Source organism: Dipodomys merriami, unplaced genomic scaffold (genome assembly GCF_024711535.1).
Source record: "Dipodomys merriami isolate MVZ:Mamm:240054 unplaced genomic scaffold, mDipMer1.0.p SCAF_64, whole genome shotgun sequence".
Classification (NCBI taxonomy): domain Eukaryota; kingdom Metazoa; phylum Chordata; class Mammalia; order Rodentia; family Heteromyidae; genus Dipodomys; species Dipodomys merriami.
Genome location: NW_027206224.1, coordinates 3,977,734 through 3,993,813, shown reverse-complemented (window position 1 = coordinate 3,993,813; position 16,080 = coordinate 3,977,734). Strand labels below are relative to the sequence as shown.

Genomic DNA, 16,080 nt, shown 5'->3' with positions numbered 1-16,080 from the left:
AGGCCCACAACTCAGCAAGGGGTAGTCTCTGAATGCCTGTGACTGTGACGGAGAACAGTATCCTTGGCTGTGACTGGGGTCACAGAATGACTTCCTGGAGAGTCTCTGATTGGCTGTAGCTGATTGGGTAGACCTGAGCCACATGCTCACTCTGGAGAGAAGGAGCCAAACATTGACAATAGGAGGAAGCTAGGAGAACTGGCCACTCACAGAACCACAGGCTCTGCCATGTTCCCTAATAGGTACAGGTACTACCTATCAACTCCAAGGCCAGAGGCAGACAGTGACCACATGGTAACAAGCACAAGTGTCAAGGCATGGGAAGGTTGCAGATATAGCTCAGCAGTAGAGTGCTTGCCTAGCACAGATGAGGGCCCAGGATCAATTCCCAGCAATACACACACACACACACACACACACACACACACACACACCAAAAAAAAGAGATAAGAAACATGGTTTTTAAAAATAAGAATGGCAAAGGGAGCTGAAGTCCCTGGCTTAGGAAGTGCTCAAAAATGAACATCAGGGTTTAGGTGATGGATTTATTGGCTACCATAAGCAAGAAGAAAATCACATTTCTCCCAAAACAAATGCTCAAATTGAGCCAAGGGGGAAATGTACTGGACTGTTTGTCAACTCCCAAAGATGGTCCCAATATGTGAGGGTTTCTTGTACTAAGGTTCCTGCCTTCCTCCCTTTTCTAGCTAATTAGCAGCATTTGAGTTTCTGTTGACGAGATTCAAGAACTGGTCCAGATAGGACCCAGAACTAGAATCCTTGACCTATTAGCATTCTCTGGGGCTGGAACACAAGGTGTGCCTGGTACCCTTTGGGAAGATGTCCACAGTTGGGGGGAGGGTTGGAGAGAATCCTCATTTGCAACTAGCCACACAGTAACCGTTCCCAGTGCTGTGCTGTCTTAGGGGGCTCTCCACCCTATTCCAGAAAGCCAGGAGCAGCAACACTTCAAGATCCTTTTCCTGTTAACTACCTCCCAAAGGGGATGTTCTTCCTTCCTCTTGCTTCCCATTCATTTCAAGATACAGCTGAGCCCTCAGTGCTGCTACAGCTGAGTAAAACTAAACTATCTTCTGGTCCAGTAAAGATGGCGTCATGCTCTATGCCCTGAGATGTCCCCTGGGATGGAAAAACATTTCAAAAGACTTAATTCAAGACAGTAATTCCAAGAGCAAAGCTCCTGGAACATAAGGAAATAAGGGAGCTCCACAAGCTGGGCTGGCCACTCCCTGACCCCAACTTGGCAGTGGGCTGAACAGCCAGGCCCTGACACTATTTTCTTTCCTGTTCCTTGGGCAGTGCCTTTGTCCCCAAGGAAGCCACTCTGGGATTCGTCTGTGGCTGTCCACTTCCAGATGAGCAGGGGGTTGAGGCTACAGCAACTCTGCGCCAAGAAATCACGCATCACTGGACCAGAACCAAACAGCACAGTTTTATGAAGGTCTAGAAATTCTGATGGTGTCCTTGAGAGCTGGTCAAAATTGGGAGGGTGAGATTAGCTCTATGTACTGTCAGCTCTCCCCCACAAAGATGTGAGAGGTTTACAGCAGGCAGCGGCAAGATGGCAGGGAACAGAGCTCAAGATGAGGCAGCCCAGACCAATGGTGCTGGCTTTTGTGTGCACTGGCTGTGTGGCTTAGGGGAGTCCCTGGACCTCTCTAAACTGCAAATCCGTACCTAGGATATGTAAGATTGCTTCCTCACCCTGCTGGGTAGTCTGAAAACAGTATGACACTGGTTTACAACAGGTGTTCTGCCTAAGGGCTTCAGAGACGGGACCAGGCAGTGGGAAGCCATGAGAGGTTATGGATGAGCAGCTGCAAATCCCAAAGGGCGTGACAGATAAGTCCTTTGGTCCCACGATAAAGACATCAGCCAAAGAGAAAAGGCCGTTAGGAAAATAAATCTGGCCAGGTAAGAGGCTATCCTAAGAGATTTTTTTTTTTTTCTAACTGTTCCTAACAGCTACCTTGGCAGCTGCAGGCAACTTCCTGCCATGATCCTACAGATCTTTCCCACCCTATGGGCCATGCTTCCAGTTCTCCGGAGTGAATATCCGGGCCCGGTTTTGTTCAAAGAGCTCTAACATTTTCTCCATGTCGTGGTCGGCCTCCATCACCTGGAAATGAAGCACACAGGTCACAAGCTGTATGGACCTCCACACCATCTTCCCTGGGGAGGCAGGAAAGGTACAGGAACCAAGGATGCAGGCAGAGAGGCAGGGGGGGGCTGGCGTGAAATGGCCCCAGCTCTAAGGCGGTCTGCCCTGAACTAGGCTTTCCTTGCAGGGGGCTCGTGAATGCTGTTTCTCCTCTGGTATTTTTTGATAATTTGTTTCCCTACGATCTTGGGGATGGAGTGAAGAGCCTCCCATAGGCTAGGCCAGCACTCTACCACTGAGCTACATCCCAGCCTCTCTCATCATTTTACAACCTTTATTTTTTTTCTAATAAAAGGCTTTTAAAATCCTCCCCCCCCCCCATATATCCCTTGCCAACAGCACCAAGACTGTAACATCCAAAAGAGTGTACATTCCAAGGCCATGCACAAAAAGTTCTTGACCCTCCTATTTTTCATGAAACAGCCTCAGATTCTGACAGCCAGCTAAAGAAAAATGGGGACTAAGAAGTCCTTTCCTCCCTCCTCCAAGGACCACCCCCATCTACAGGATGGCTGACGCCCCTTCGCCCTCCCTGGGGAAGTCCTGACTTACCAGGACCGGGGCCTCTATGGGGAAGAGACTTCCAGTGATGAGCCACTCCTCATACAGCCGGTGAATGGCTTCCAGGTACTCCTGCCAGGGAAAGGAAGGCTCTAAGGCTGTCAGGAGTAACAAGGGGAGCAACCCCCACCCCCAGCCCCCAGCCTGCAGCAGCCTATCACCAAGCTTTCCCTTGACCACGTCTGTACACAGACCTTGTCAGAATCGTTAAGGACTCCTCATGTGGAACTTCTTGGGAACATCCGGGTGATCACATGCTGTGGTACCCACGTGAGAGCCTAGCCCATGACACACCGTTCCCCTATCACTCCTGTCTCTGGGACTTCAAAGGAGCTGCCCAGATTGAAGTCTTCGTGGCCAGAATGTATCTCACCGGTCCAGGGTAAAACCTGGCTGGGCGGGGACTCAGGGTGAAGCCGGCCTTTCAGTCCAGCTTATCCTGAGCCCGGGGTCACATGACATCCCACGAAATGCTTGCCCAGCCTCTGAATACTCATGAGGTATTCAGTTCAGTATTAACTGAGCAGCTACCAAGTACCAGCTCACATACTGAGGACACAGAGTGAGATCAGCTCTGTAAAAACTCAGGACTTAACGAGGGTTGAGGAGCAAAGACATAAACCAACACCATCAGTACACAGTCCTAAGCAAGCCCAAGGGGCAGGGAGACACAACGGAGGAGAAAAGGTCAGGGAAGACTTCCTGGAGGAAGTGACATCTGAGCTGGTCTTTGAAGGTGGAGGAAAGCATTGCACAAAAGCACATTTTCGTAATTCCATGGTGTCACCTGTGTGTATGACCCACAACTGGTTCCTTATGGCCACAGCATGGAAGGCAGGGAGCTGAGAGACAATGCCACAGACAGCTGGGACAGGTCATACGGGGTCCTGCTACATGGACTTGTAGAGAGTGTGAGGCTCTGAGGGTCCTGAGCTGGGCAATTACATGAGTGTCATTCTGCACTGGGATTACACCTGTTGCTGGAGGCTGGATTTCGGAGGGAGATTTGGAGAATGAGGGACCATGGCAGGGGGAATGGAACCAAGCCTCAGTGAGACTCGATGTGACCTTAAGCCAGAACCCTACCCAACAGGCAAGGCTGCCCTGCTCTGGGTTCAAAGTAACAGGACTGAACACCTTGCACGTGCAGCACTTTGCTAACTAAACACAAACTACAGCAGGGAGTGAGAGGCTGGGTTCTACCCTTCCAGAACTCACACTCTAGTAAGGATCCAGAGGAGCACACAGGCCTGGCAGTCTCCAGGGCCTGGCACTGCCCAGGCAAGCCAGGGAGGGAGAGGGGGGGACCTCTGCGATCAGTGGTTCAGAAGCCTGCACCAGGCCATCGGACGTGGAACAAGGATCTGCCAACCATAGAGGAAGTCCCAGTTTACCCTCCCGCAACCCTTCCTGGGTCAGCAGCATGGTGACGTCATGGTAGGGGGAGGGGAAGCTGGTGGGGTTGGAGGTGGTTTCCGGTTGTCTCTGACCTCTTACCAGGGGAATGACCTTCTCCTCTTCCCTGCACCTCATCTTTAATCTCTGGTAACAGATCTCAGGAGTGGTCCGGAGATAAACTGAGGTTTAAAAAAAAAAAGGCTTTTATTACTCTACACATGACTTGGGTAAAAGCCAAGGAAGGCGCCTGGGCTCAGGATGGGCTGAGCCGGGGCCTCAGCCCAGGGGACCGGCTCCTGACTGCCACTGGCCTCATCCCCACCTTTCCATTCCCATCTGATATTCCAGCTCCACAGGGTCACTGTGAGAATGAAAGCAACTCCACCCGAGGACAGGGCAGAGCCCTCAATATACATATCCAGTTTGTTTCTGTCCTCCACAATCCAGAAAACCCAGCCTGGGAGGCGTGGGACCAGGAGAGGGCAGCTTAGGGGTCAAGGCCAAAGCCCTTCTGTGGGATGGGCAGAAACCCCTGCCTTCTGTCTGCCCGTAGGGAGAAGGTGGGATTCACCATGTCCCTGCAGGGCCGGATCCTGAGCATCCAGGGGCGCTGGCAGGCAGGGGCAGGGGGTGACGGTCTTACCGATCAGATCCACAGACACGTTTATATTCCTCACGATCCAGTCAAACCATTCTGAGAGAACCACATAATCCACTTCCGCCATCTTCCCACTGCAGTGAAAATTGTAAGGGCTTTAGTTACCTGTGAGGAAGTTTCTGGGCTGAGCCAGTCTCCAAAAAAAGAGCCACAGGGTGCCTTTTGTAGAAGGGCATCACCAAGTGCACCTGGCACAATGCTGGATGTGTGGCAAGCCAGGACCCTGAGCAATTCTGATCTTCACTGCAGGGGATGGTGTGCAGCACAATGCCAGAGAGAGCCATGGCACTGAAGGAGAATGCACCTGGAAACTGAACTCCAAGCACAGAAAGGCACTTTGAAGTTTGTCCCCTGAGAATGGAGACAGCATTCAAGTTGGGAGATAGAGCAGCAAATCAATTTCCCTCATTGAAACTTCTTTTGTGGAAAGAATCATGAGTGTTCACTAGAGCACAATTAAAATAATGACAAAGTAAATCTTGATCTATCTATATACCAGAAAAACCATGCAGCAACTGGGGGAAGATGGCGAGCAATACTTAATAACATGGGAAATGCTCCAAATCCAATGCTCAGTGAACACAGCAGGACATAAAACTGTGTACACAGTATGACCCTGGCCAGAGTTTCAAAAATATTCATCCATTTGATTTGAAACAGCTAGAAAGCCAAATGCCAGAGCATTAACAGCTTTTCTCTGCGCTCAAGAACTATAGGATACTTGGTGGGGTTTTTTTCTTTGTATCTTTTTCTATTTTCTACATTTTAATAACATGTTCGTTCTCAAATCAAGAGTGGGAAGGGAGGGGCATTATTACATGTTTTAAATGTTAGCTTAGTAAGAAAGGAAGGAAAGCAAAGGAAGAGGACTAGTCCTGGCATCCTGAGCATCCTCTGCCCTGAGAGGACATGGACTGGACAGGGAAAGACAGGGATGGCAGTAGCCACAGGGCACAGGCTAAGAAGCAGGAGGAGCCACCACAGGGCCTGGAAAGGAATCCTCCCTGTGGGAAATCCTTTTGGCTCTGGTTGTGGCCAGGCTAGACATGGGGAGAGCAAACAAGCCAGGGCTTCTGATGGGTGGGAGAAGTGACTGGTCTTTGCCCATGTGTGGACCAACTCCAGCCCCATTGGGAGGGAGGGGTGGGAGATGGGAATACGTGAGAAGATGAAAAGGTGGGAGGGAGGTGTTCTGGGAGACCAAGGACACAAGCAGCCTTCCAGTGGGATCCAAATACAAGGCCTGGTACACATTGGAGAAGGACATTCTCTCTTGACTCTGGGACTATCAGATGCTCTCTGCAGGGCAGAACTGAGCCTGATGGGAAAGCAATTAATATGATCCGCAATGACCTGGTTAGGAGCAGAAGAAGTAGAAACCATGGAGGGGAGGGGAGCAGGAGTGGGAGGAAGTGCAGAGGGGGCTCACGCACGATGATATGCAGGCACCACCTCTAAGGCAAGGAAGGACCTGCGGCCGCTCCATGCCAGCTGTCTTCTCACCCAGTCCCACCTCGAGCTTTGGGAAATGGAGGGCACAAACTGGACCAACAAAGGGGGAGCATGGGCTAAAGGGCTGAGGGGCACACGGCTGGCATGACACCTGCTCTTTCCTGTCAGCCAATCAGAAGCATGCTACGCCACAACGATCCTGTCACCACAAAGGAATCATACCAAGGTCAGGAACAAGACATGGAACAGGAAAATGGAGCCAGAGGCACCAAATTAACCTAGTCCATTAACTGAGCCAGGGAGCGCCTCATTGTTCTGGCGACTTTGTCAGGTTCCAGTTAGTTCAGCCAAGAGGATGTGATGTTTAAGAAACCACATTAAGGCCAAGTGTGGTGGGTCAAGCCTGTGATCCCAGCTCTGGAGGCTGACCCAGGAGTGATACAGGAGTTAGACCGTGCGTTAGGAAAGGGGGCTGAGAAGACTGGCTTGACTGTTGATATGACAGCCTGTTGAAAGTGTCAGTCATGGTTAGACCATCCAGTCTTTGGAAGTTGGTGATACATTAACCCAGTGTTCCAAGATGGACCGCCCCCATAACAACAAACCCCAATACAAACTTTGAGGTCTTGGGACCCCCAGTGCTCCCTCTTTAGCATGACTACCTGCCTATCTGGAGGGGATATTTGGCTTTTTCACTCTGCTTTGCCTTCATAAGCCCACTTAAAGCCTCCTCTGAGTAGCTCCATGAATTTTTCTTCAATGAGATCAAGGACTTTCTGGCCACAAAACCTAGGGACCTGAATCCAGTTACATCAAGATCACTACTTCTAGGCCAGCCAGCCTGCACCAGGTAGTAAGATTTTGTGTCTCCTCCACCCCAAGCAAACAAGCAAGAAAATAATCTCCCAGTCAAACACTAGTTTGTATAAATTATTTCTTCTTTATAAGGCCAGGTTTAGTTCCAACTCAGAGAGGAGGAAAACTGAGGCTAAGGAAAGTTAGGCCCAATGCTGTCTGGGCAAGCCCTGCTTGGCCCCAAAACCCATCGGGTCTGCGAACTGAAAGCTGCAGTCTCAGGCCAGTGAGACAGGCCCTGAGTCCTTGGTGGGGACCAGAGCAGAGGAGGGTCCACACCACAGGGCCAGCAGGGGAGGTGGGAGGACTTACTCATTGTCCCAACATGCCAGGTGAGTCAGCCACGGCCCTGTCCCCAGCTGGGCCCCACTCAATTCCTTCACTTCTGTTCTGAGGAAAGGAGACCCAGGCAGCAACCTTGTAAAACCTCCGCATGCAATTATTCAGCCCACAGGGTTGGCAACACAATGGCCTGTGTGGCCTCTTGATGCTTGTTCACCACCTGCGGCTTTCCATTGCCTGGTGCCCACACCTCCCAAGTTCCCATCTTTCAAGACACCCTGTAACCAGATCTTCCTCTTCAGCAATTAACACAACCCCCTCACAAGGACATAATTGCCTCTTTCTACCCACCCTAACCTGGCTGAGGAATGGGGCAGGTAGAAAACTTGGGGCTCTCCCCCAGGGATTTCTTCACAAGCGCAAGGATACCCTTAGAGAAATTTTGCTTTTATTGAGATGGAGAATTCCAGATTATTCTGGGAACCCAAGCCTGCAACTGCCAACAGCAAGGCTGTGTCTGCCATGCGCCCTTCCTCCAGGTTCCCACAGGTCCTATCCAAAGCTTCTAGGGCTCCTGAGAAGAATACCAAGTACAGGCCTGAAGGGATCGCAACTGACTCCCCTATAGCCCACTAGGAAATGTCCCTTGTATTTCCCAGAAACACAAGTCTGGGGCAGGGCTGGTACCTCAGCCATAACCTGGCTGAGCTCTTGTACACACTCCAGGTAAGGGCGAATGATCTAGCTAAACTCAGTTCTATGCTCCATGTGATGCAGACCCAAAACCACCACGGGGATCCAGCTTGACATTAGTACAGCCATCTTGGTCATAGTATTTTGTCTACCAGGAGATCCTGGCATTCCCAGAAGATGTGAACACCCAGGCTTCCTTCTGGTCCCAAAAGGATGGCAAGCAAGAAGAGAGATGAGCTGCCCTGGTCAGCCTTAGCCAAGTCCATCCTAGCTCAGCCCACCTCCAGCCATCTCACTAGCTCTAGCCAACCACCCTCACTGACCTGTGATTGCTTGTTACACAGCATTGCTAAGGCAACAAATAACTGACCCAACAGTCAGTACTCCATAACTGAATGAATGAACAATGTCATTTCAAAAATTCATTCCTTTGGGGGGCTGGGAAGGCGGCTCAGTGGTAGAGTGCTTGCCTTGCATGCATGAGGCCCTAGGTTTAATTCCTCAGCACCACATAAGCAGAAAAAGAGCCAGAAGTGGCACTGTGGCTCAAGTGGTAGAGCCCTAGCCTTGAGCTGAAGATCTGAGGGACAGTGCCCAAGCCCAGAGTTCAGGCCCCACTACTGGCAGAAAAAAAAAAAAAAAAGGAAAGCATTCATTTGGGCTGGGAGCATGGCTCAAGGAGCCTTATAGCTCTTCTCTAGTAAGCACAAGACTAAGTTCAAATTCTAGTATTTTTTTTAAAGGACACCAGTGCTTCAGGCTGTAATCTTAATTATTCAGGAGGCTGAGATCTGAGAATCTAGGTTCAAAGCCAGCCTAGGCAGGAAAGTCTTATCTCCAATTAACCACCAGATAATGGGAAGTGGTGCTGTGGCTCAAAGTAAAAAAGCTCTAGCCTTGAGCAAAAGAGCTCAGAGACAGCTCCCACGGCCAGAGTTCAAGTTTCACAACCGATAAAAACAAATAAACAAAGAGTGATTCAATAAATTATCAACCATGCAAACTAATGTACCTTCTATACAGGTTCTCTACAAAAATGTATCTTGCACTGTGAATCGACCTCTCCATCAACCGAACAGGTGACATCTAAAGGAAAATAAAAAAGTGATCTAGCAATTCAGTGAAAAAGAGGAGTCAGGATACCCTGAAAAGCACATCTGGCCCTATCAGACTTGTGCCCACATTCTGCAGAATACAGAGAGGCCAGAGTCCACAGGACCCAAGAAAAAGCCCAGCCTTCCCTAAGGCTCTACTCTGCTCCCCCCTCCACCCTGACCTGTCCCCACTCTGAACAGAGAAGATAGCACAGGAACACACAAGGTTGTGGGATGCCAGCAGCTGCCCTATCTTCTAGGCTCACCTGGAATGTGGGAAGCCTAGAAACTGCCACTGAAGACCCGGTGCAGAGAGGGCAGCCCTGAACAGGATGAATGTGCTTACAAGGGGATCACCAGAGCCAGCTGGGGTCAGGGCTACCTTCTGGGGGGCTCTGCCTGTGAAAACCAGAAGGACTGCACCCCAAAGGAAGATGACTGAACATCACCCCTCTCTGCCAGGTGCTCACGCCCTCCACAGAACTTTCTCTTGTCTAGTGTCCCTTGGAGAAGCAGGAGGGGGAACATGTCCTCCACACCTGGAGGAAATCACTGTGCTAGATGGGCTCCGGAGCCCATCTTTCCCTGACTCCCAATCCAGCCGCCTCCTTCTGCTTCTTCTTCAGCCCAGCTCCCTTGCTGTTTTCCTTCTTAGCAATAGATTTCCACCCACGTCCTACTCTACTCAGATATCACTAGATACAATTTAGGTTTGCAACTGCGTGTCCACTGGGGAAATATGGGGCCAGACAAGGGGAAACGGGCTAACTGCGGATGTTCTGATCGATACCAATTATAGGGAAATATTGGGGGAGAGAAATTCAGACTCCACTCCCATCTTCTGATTTTAAAAGCTAGACTATGTCAATAGAAGGATAGGAGAGCTACGGGTAGGTGCCCACACACACTTGAATCAAACTGCTCGGCACCATGGCTGTGCCAGCATTAACAGATTACATAGGTGTTTGCAGGTTAACACTGGCTAGATCTTATCAAGTAACATAGTTATCTTAAATGCTTCTCCCTGTATGGAGAAGAAGCTCTCACACTGGTATCTCAGATGTGCTTGCAGCTTCTTCCTACAGGTACCAATTGGAGTCTTTGCAGCCAGACACAGTATGTTCCCGATCTCTTCCATCCACAGTGACCATGTACCCTATGTCTCTACACCAGCACCACATGGAACCAGAGCCAGCCACGTGACTCAAGCTGAACCAATCAGATGCTTTCTTTTAAGAATATGAATTCAAAGCCAGTGGTTCTGGAACATGGAGATACCCGACACACCAGCATGGGTGGTGTCTGGACAGCTGGATAGAGCAGAGATGCTGGGCTGCAATTTCTAACTCAGTAGGTCAGGCAGCAGGGAGCTGGGGGGAGGGGAGAGGGGATGTGCATTTCCAACAAGTTCCTAGGTCCTGGGGATGTAAGCTCAGGGTGACCCCCTGGGTGGCTGAGATGGGTGGATGGGGGATGCTGGATGTTGGTCCTCAGGGAGTTTGCCATAGACAGAGAAGGCTGCACAGCACTGCAGGCCTAGCTGGGCTTCCTGTCAGACCTCCCTCCCTGGCACTCATCCCCCTAATTTGAAAGAAATCTCATTTGGGAAGGTTGAAATGGGGCATCCCATACCTGCGGACGAGTGTGCTGGTCCAGCATGGTGAGCTGCACGTACGTCTGCAGCGTAAGGCCCCATCGGCGGGCATCACCGTACATCAGACTCTGCAGAAGGGAGAACGCAGCACCTGGCATTCAAGTGGCACCTCAGGACGCTAGTCACTGAAAAAACTACTTCAAGAACCTACATGACACAGGACGGGCCCAGAAGGACGGGCCTAGCACAGCCACGGGGCCCTCTGAATAGGGCAGACAGACACAGACAGCAAGGTGGTTACAGGATGCCAGGTAGAGCAAGCAAGAGGTGTCTCCTGGAGAAGAAGCACTCAGTCATTCAGTAAGTGTTCTTTGAGTTTCTGACAGCTATTTTGCACCCAGTGACCCTGTTAAGCCTAAATCCGTTCCCGTCACTCCTTTCTCTGAGCCTTCTAGGGGCTTTGCATTGCATTCAGAATGAAATCCAGATCCTCAGTATGGCCCACAGGATGCTAGAGAATTACTAAAATCCTCTCTCCTCTTGCTGACCTAGCTTCCAACAACATATCCACAGTGATCAGCAAACACCCGAGTCAGAACCCTCCTCAGGGCCTTTGCAACTTGCCACACCTACCAGAACATTCTTCCTCAGAAGTCTCCCTTCCTCACATTTGGGTCTCTGCTCATACGTCACCTTTTTGTCTAGCTAGGGTCTTGTGCTTTTTGTGCAGGTAGCATCAGACCATAATCTTTCTGTCTTTGCCTCCCACATAGCTAGGCTTACAGGCATGCATCACCAGCTCAGCCCTATCTAGCTCTTTCAAGCAAGCCAAGCAGAGTATTCTAAATGAAGAAGGGTCACATGCACACTATGAACTCTACTTTCTAAGTGTATCATGGGAAAGTAGACAAGTAGCTTCAGGGTGGGCAGAGGCAGCACTGGTCCCTGGGTATTGCTAAGCACACATCCAAAGCACGAGTTCACAGGAATCTGGCTACTTTGCTCCAGACTAACTGCTGGAGAGTAGGCCCAAAGACAGGTTCTGATAGCCACTTGAGATAGGTTGAGACAGACTGAAGTACCTCAGTTCTGTATATACCCACACAGGCTTCAGAGATCCTTGGTTTCAGAATACTACCATCCGCCATTTTTTGATTGTCCCTCCTGTTGTCTAACTACATATCTCAGGTAACAGTGAGGACAATGCCCAGGCAGGCTTAGCTCAGGTTCTAGTACCACCACTCCTAGGTATTGGAGGCTTTGGGCAGGAAACGACCACTCACCAGAGGATTGTGGCCACGGACATTTCTCCACTTGGGCACAGGCTCCATTAACACCTGGAAAGAAAGAAAAGGTAAGAGAGCTGCTGAGAGCTGCATGCTCTGACCTCTGCGTTCGTGTGCATGTCAAAGTTTGTGTGCATGGCTCAGAGTGGGCCAAACAGCCAAGCAACCCCTCTGTGAGGCCGCAACTCCATCTAGATGGGGCCTCCCTGTGCAACATCCAGAAAGAGCCTGAGAACCACTGAACGTCGGCCAGGTCTAAAGGCTCCGTGTCCAAACAAAGCTAACAGAGGTTTTCACACCACAGAATACAACAAGGCCTCTGGAACCAGGCACCGGAACTAGGATCTGGCCCCAGAACACACTAGCCATGAATATTAGTCAGGGGCCAATAGAAACAGAATCCACAATATGACTGCAGAGATAAATCCATGAAAGGGAAATAAGAAGTTAGAGAGGCCGAGAACTCGGTCCAATGACAGGTCATGTGAAGCTGGGGACCTGAGGATGCTGGAAGCATGGCTCAGTCCATGTCCAAATCTGAAAGCCAGGGAAGCAACTAGGTCTCCAGCTGAAGGCCCAGGAACCCAGGGGCCTCGGACCCAAGTTCTGACATCCCAAGACCAGAGAGTCTAGAGTTCTGACCTCTAAGAACAGGAGAAAGAGTTCTAATGCTAGGATAGGGAGAACTTCTCTCCGTTTTGTTCTATCCAGGTCTCTAGCCAATTGAATGTTGCCTTCCCTCTCCTCCTCACCCCACTGATGGTGGATCTTCCCCACTCAGTCACCTGACTCACATCTCAATCTCCTCTGGAAATACCATTCAGACACATAGAAACACACGTGCCCAGTTCTCTAGGTACAGAAGTCTCTCCATATTCAAAGCAGATGTTTCCCAGAATGAAAGATTTTACCAAACACTATTTACTGTTTTGTCCTATGCACACATACTATAATTAAGCTTACTTTACATATTAGACACAGAAACAGATTCACAAGGAACAATCAAAACAGAACAATAGTAACAACATACTATAATAAAATTGCCAGCAATGCTATTCTTGAGCTTTGGAACCACTGTAGCTGACCTGATGATACATAACTACTGTGTAACTTACAGGAGAGTAGCACATACAATACAGGTAAAGTAGGCAAAGGGATGAATCATGTCTTGAGTGAGAAAGTGTGGGATGGAATGAAATTTCATCAAGTACATCCTGCTACAGTGGACAAATTTAAGCCATAGGAATTGTTTACTCTGGGATTTTTTACTTAGCATGATTAAATGTTAAATAATGAGGTCACCATGACTGACCTCATGTGCAAACACAGATTAGAAAGAATTACCATATTCCTTAATCTAGTCAAGATGACACCAGATCCCAAAGACATATTGTAAAAAAAAAAAAAAGTTCACTGATGAGTTTCATGTTGACAATATGTTAATGTGATATCACATTTGGGATGTCATGCATTAAATGTTTTGTTTTTTTTTTCAAGAAGCGTTCAGTCACATATGTGGCTTGCACTGGCGGGTCCCAACAGTCTTCTATTGGACAGGATTGGTCTATGCCCTGAATAAATTATTTCATCAAGCTTCTTCTGATTCTCTCAAACCCAGTAGCTCAAACTCCATACCTCAATGTCTGTCGTGTTGGAGAAGAACTCCAGGCATGTTGTCTTTCCACTTGCAATATTGCCCTCAACACAAATCTAGCAAGATACAAATACACATTAGAGCTGCAAGTGCAGCATGGGGAACATGGTACAGGGAAGGGCTCAGGTGAACAGCAGAATGACTCCGTGCAAGACTTGGACAGGTAAATCAAACTCCCCTCCTTAGGAAACCTTTGCTCATGCTACCTGTAGTCAACCTCCACCCCATCCCCAGCCAGTGGAGCTACTCATTTCCAGTTCCCTTGAGGAACTGAGCTTCTGGAATGATGACCAAAGTATTGCCTCAGTTCTAGTCAGCTAGAGCATCCTTGTATTCAAATCCAATGTCAACTGCCTCTGAGCTTAATACATGAGAGAGAATTAACTAGGGAAATACACTCATGTGATTATAAAGGTTGTCCATCCCATGACAGGTCATCTGATGCTGGAGACCCAATGGCTCGGTCCACATCCAAATTGAAAACCCAGGGAAGTGACGGTGTCTCCAGGTGAAGGCCCAACAACCCAGAGGATCTAAAAGCCAGCATCTCCAAAACACTTCATGATGAACGTACACCTGGAGACCCTCATAGATTCTCTCTGATCCCTTTCCCATCCATCAGCCTCAGCACTGTGTGGTAGGAGGTGGTGGTTCCCTGACCTTCCCTCACAAGTAGACAACCCAACCCAATGAAAGCAGTGTTTTCTACTCAGGGCAAGAATTTTCCAGTGCTTTCCTAGTCACCCTATACAGCTTCAGCAGTCACCCTCTATCTAGAGAACAGGAACACATGTATGCAGACATACTGGGGGTGGGAGTCTGAGGCTGGGGGATGGTAATCGATTTTCATAACCCTGGAGATCCTCTTGTGTTTTTTTTTTGGGGGGGGGGGTCTGGTCATGGGGCCTGAACTCTGGGCCTGGGTGCTGTCCCTCAGCTCTTCAGCTCAAAGCTAGCGCTCTACCACTTGAGTCACAGCGCCACTTCTGGCTTTTTTCTTCTTGCTTATGTGGTGCTGAGGAATCGAACCCAGGGCCTCATGCATGCAAGGCAAGCGCTCTACCACTGAGCCACCTTCCCAGCCCCCGTTGTGGTTCTGTTTTTTACTATAAGGGCATATGGCATACTCCTTCACTCCCCTCCTCACAAAGAAATGAAATAAAAACTCAGCCTACAGTGGAGAGTGCACACAAGCGGGACTTACCACTGACTTTTTCTCTTTTTCATTCTCTCTATCTACAAAAAAGAAAAGGCAAATCAGTGTTTGTTTTAAATAACTCATTCTTCTAGGCCTTCATTTGCTAAACTGTCACATTAAACAATAATAGTTATAAATCACTCCCATACCTAAAGATGTTTTCCATCCCTGAGACCCTCAATGTGGGAGTAGGGGCTGGTGGTGGAGCAAGAGAGCTTGACACTGACTACCTCCCTGGGACTCTGTGTAGCAGGCCTGGGTGCTGTGGGCACGTTGTCCCGGGTGCTCGGATTCTTTTCTCTGGGCATGTTAAACCTTTCCAATTCCCCACGCCTTTCCGGCTGGGATGGAGGGCGGCCCGGGGGCCTGCAGTCAGCGATTAGGGTGGACAGCCAGTGCCCGGGATAGTTTAGGGCTGGGCCCCTGGCTGACCCAGGGGCTGCCCATTAGGGCCACCGGGGGTTGGCATGGCTCCCCATGATCCTGGAAGGTGGGGTGGGACACCTCTCAGCAGCCTGAGCACAGCGAAGGCCACCCTGAGGCCAGGAGGGCAGTGAGTCTCCTTTCTGCAGGGAAGGGTCCCACCGCCAGCGAGGCACCCGGAATCTAACCGCACCCCCCCCGCGTCCCCCCCCCCCGGCAGCGGGCGGGAGACCAGCTGGCCCAGGCGCCAATCCAGGGGTTGGGGCGCAGGGAGGCAGCGCGACGCCAGCGCGGGGGGCGCCAGGCACGAGTTACCCGGAAGCCAAGAGCGGTACCGAGGCCCGGAGCCCGAGGCGGGGCTCCCGGAGGTCCTCGGCCGGCTGCCCCGCAGCGCCCCGGCGGCCCAGCCCCGTAGCGACCGCAGCAGCAGCAGCATAGCCGGGCGGCCGGACCGCAAGCCGAGCTTCCTTCCGGTGCCGGGGCGGAGCCCGCCCCGCTCCCACCCCCTCCCCGGCACCGCCCCCCCGACACGCCCATCGCCACGCCCCCCGCCGCCGCCTTAAAGGGACCTCGGCGCTTTTCTCCCAGTTGCTGGGATAGAAGGGATCCCCGGAGGGGCGGAGCGGGGCGCCCCCGGCTGTGAGGCGAGAACACTGGGAACGAGGATGGCTAGTTTCTGGGACTGATTGGCGACTCTCTGCGGATCATTTGAGTGATCTCAGACTCCTTCCGTCTCCTGGCTGGCACGTG

The 16,080-nt window shown here is 50.5% G+C and overlaps 1 protein-coding gene across 4 annotated transcripts; it reads right to left on the bottom strand.

Annotated features, from left to right (window-relative positions):
- Positions 1–525: 525 nt before the first annotated feature.
- LOC138815451 (thymidine kinase 2, mitochondrial-like) lies at positions 526–15,795 on the bottom strand. 4 transcript variants are annotated; one of them, XM_070004880.1, is made up of 11 exons: positions 15,646–15,795; positions 14,914–14,945; positions 13,691–13,765; positions 12,053–12,106; positions 10,808–10,897; positions 9,094–9,167; positions 7,419–7,496; positions 4,785–4,873; positions 4,241–4,320; positions 2,735–2,815; positions 526–2,140 (listed from the first exon to the last, which is right to left on the bottom strand). In XM_070004880.1, the coding sequence occupies exons 1-11, from the start codon at positions 15,764–15,766 to the stop codon at positions 2,042–2,044; spliced, it is 873 nt and encodes a 290-aa protein (XP_069860981.1). In that variant the 5' UTR covers positions 15,767–15,795; the 3' UTR covers positions 526–2,041. The 4 variants fall into 4 exon arrangements, with proteins under 4 accessions (XP_069860981.1, XP_069860984.1, XP_069860982.1 ...); XM_070004883.1 differs by having other exon boundaries at positions 15,666–15,795; XM_070004882.1 differs by having other exon boundaries at positions 2,050–2,140; positions 4,234–4,320.
- Between the last annotated feature and the right edge of the window lie 285 nt (positions 15,796–16,080).

Excerpts from the sequence above, each read along its gene's own strand:
- LOC138815451 (XM_070004880.1), bottom strand. The coding sequence starts at position 15,766 with ATGCTGCTGCTGCTGCGGTCGCTACGGGGCTGGGCCGCCGGGGCGCTG. Across the intron at positions 14,946-15,645 it reads GTACCGCTCTTGGCTTCCGG|ATAGAGAGAATGAAAAAGAG; the intron begins GTAACTCGTGCC and ends TCTTTTTTGTAG. Across the intron at positions 10,898-12,052 it reads TCCGTGGCCACAATCCTCTG|AGTCTGATGTACGGTGATGC; the intron begins GTGAGTGGTCGT and ends TCCCTTCTGCAG.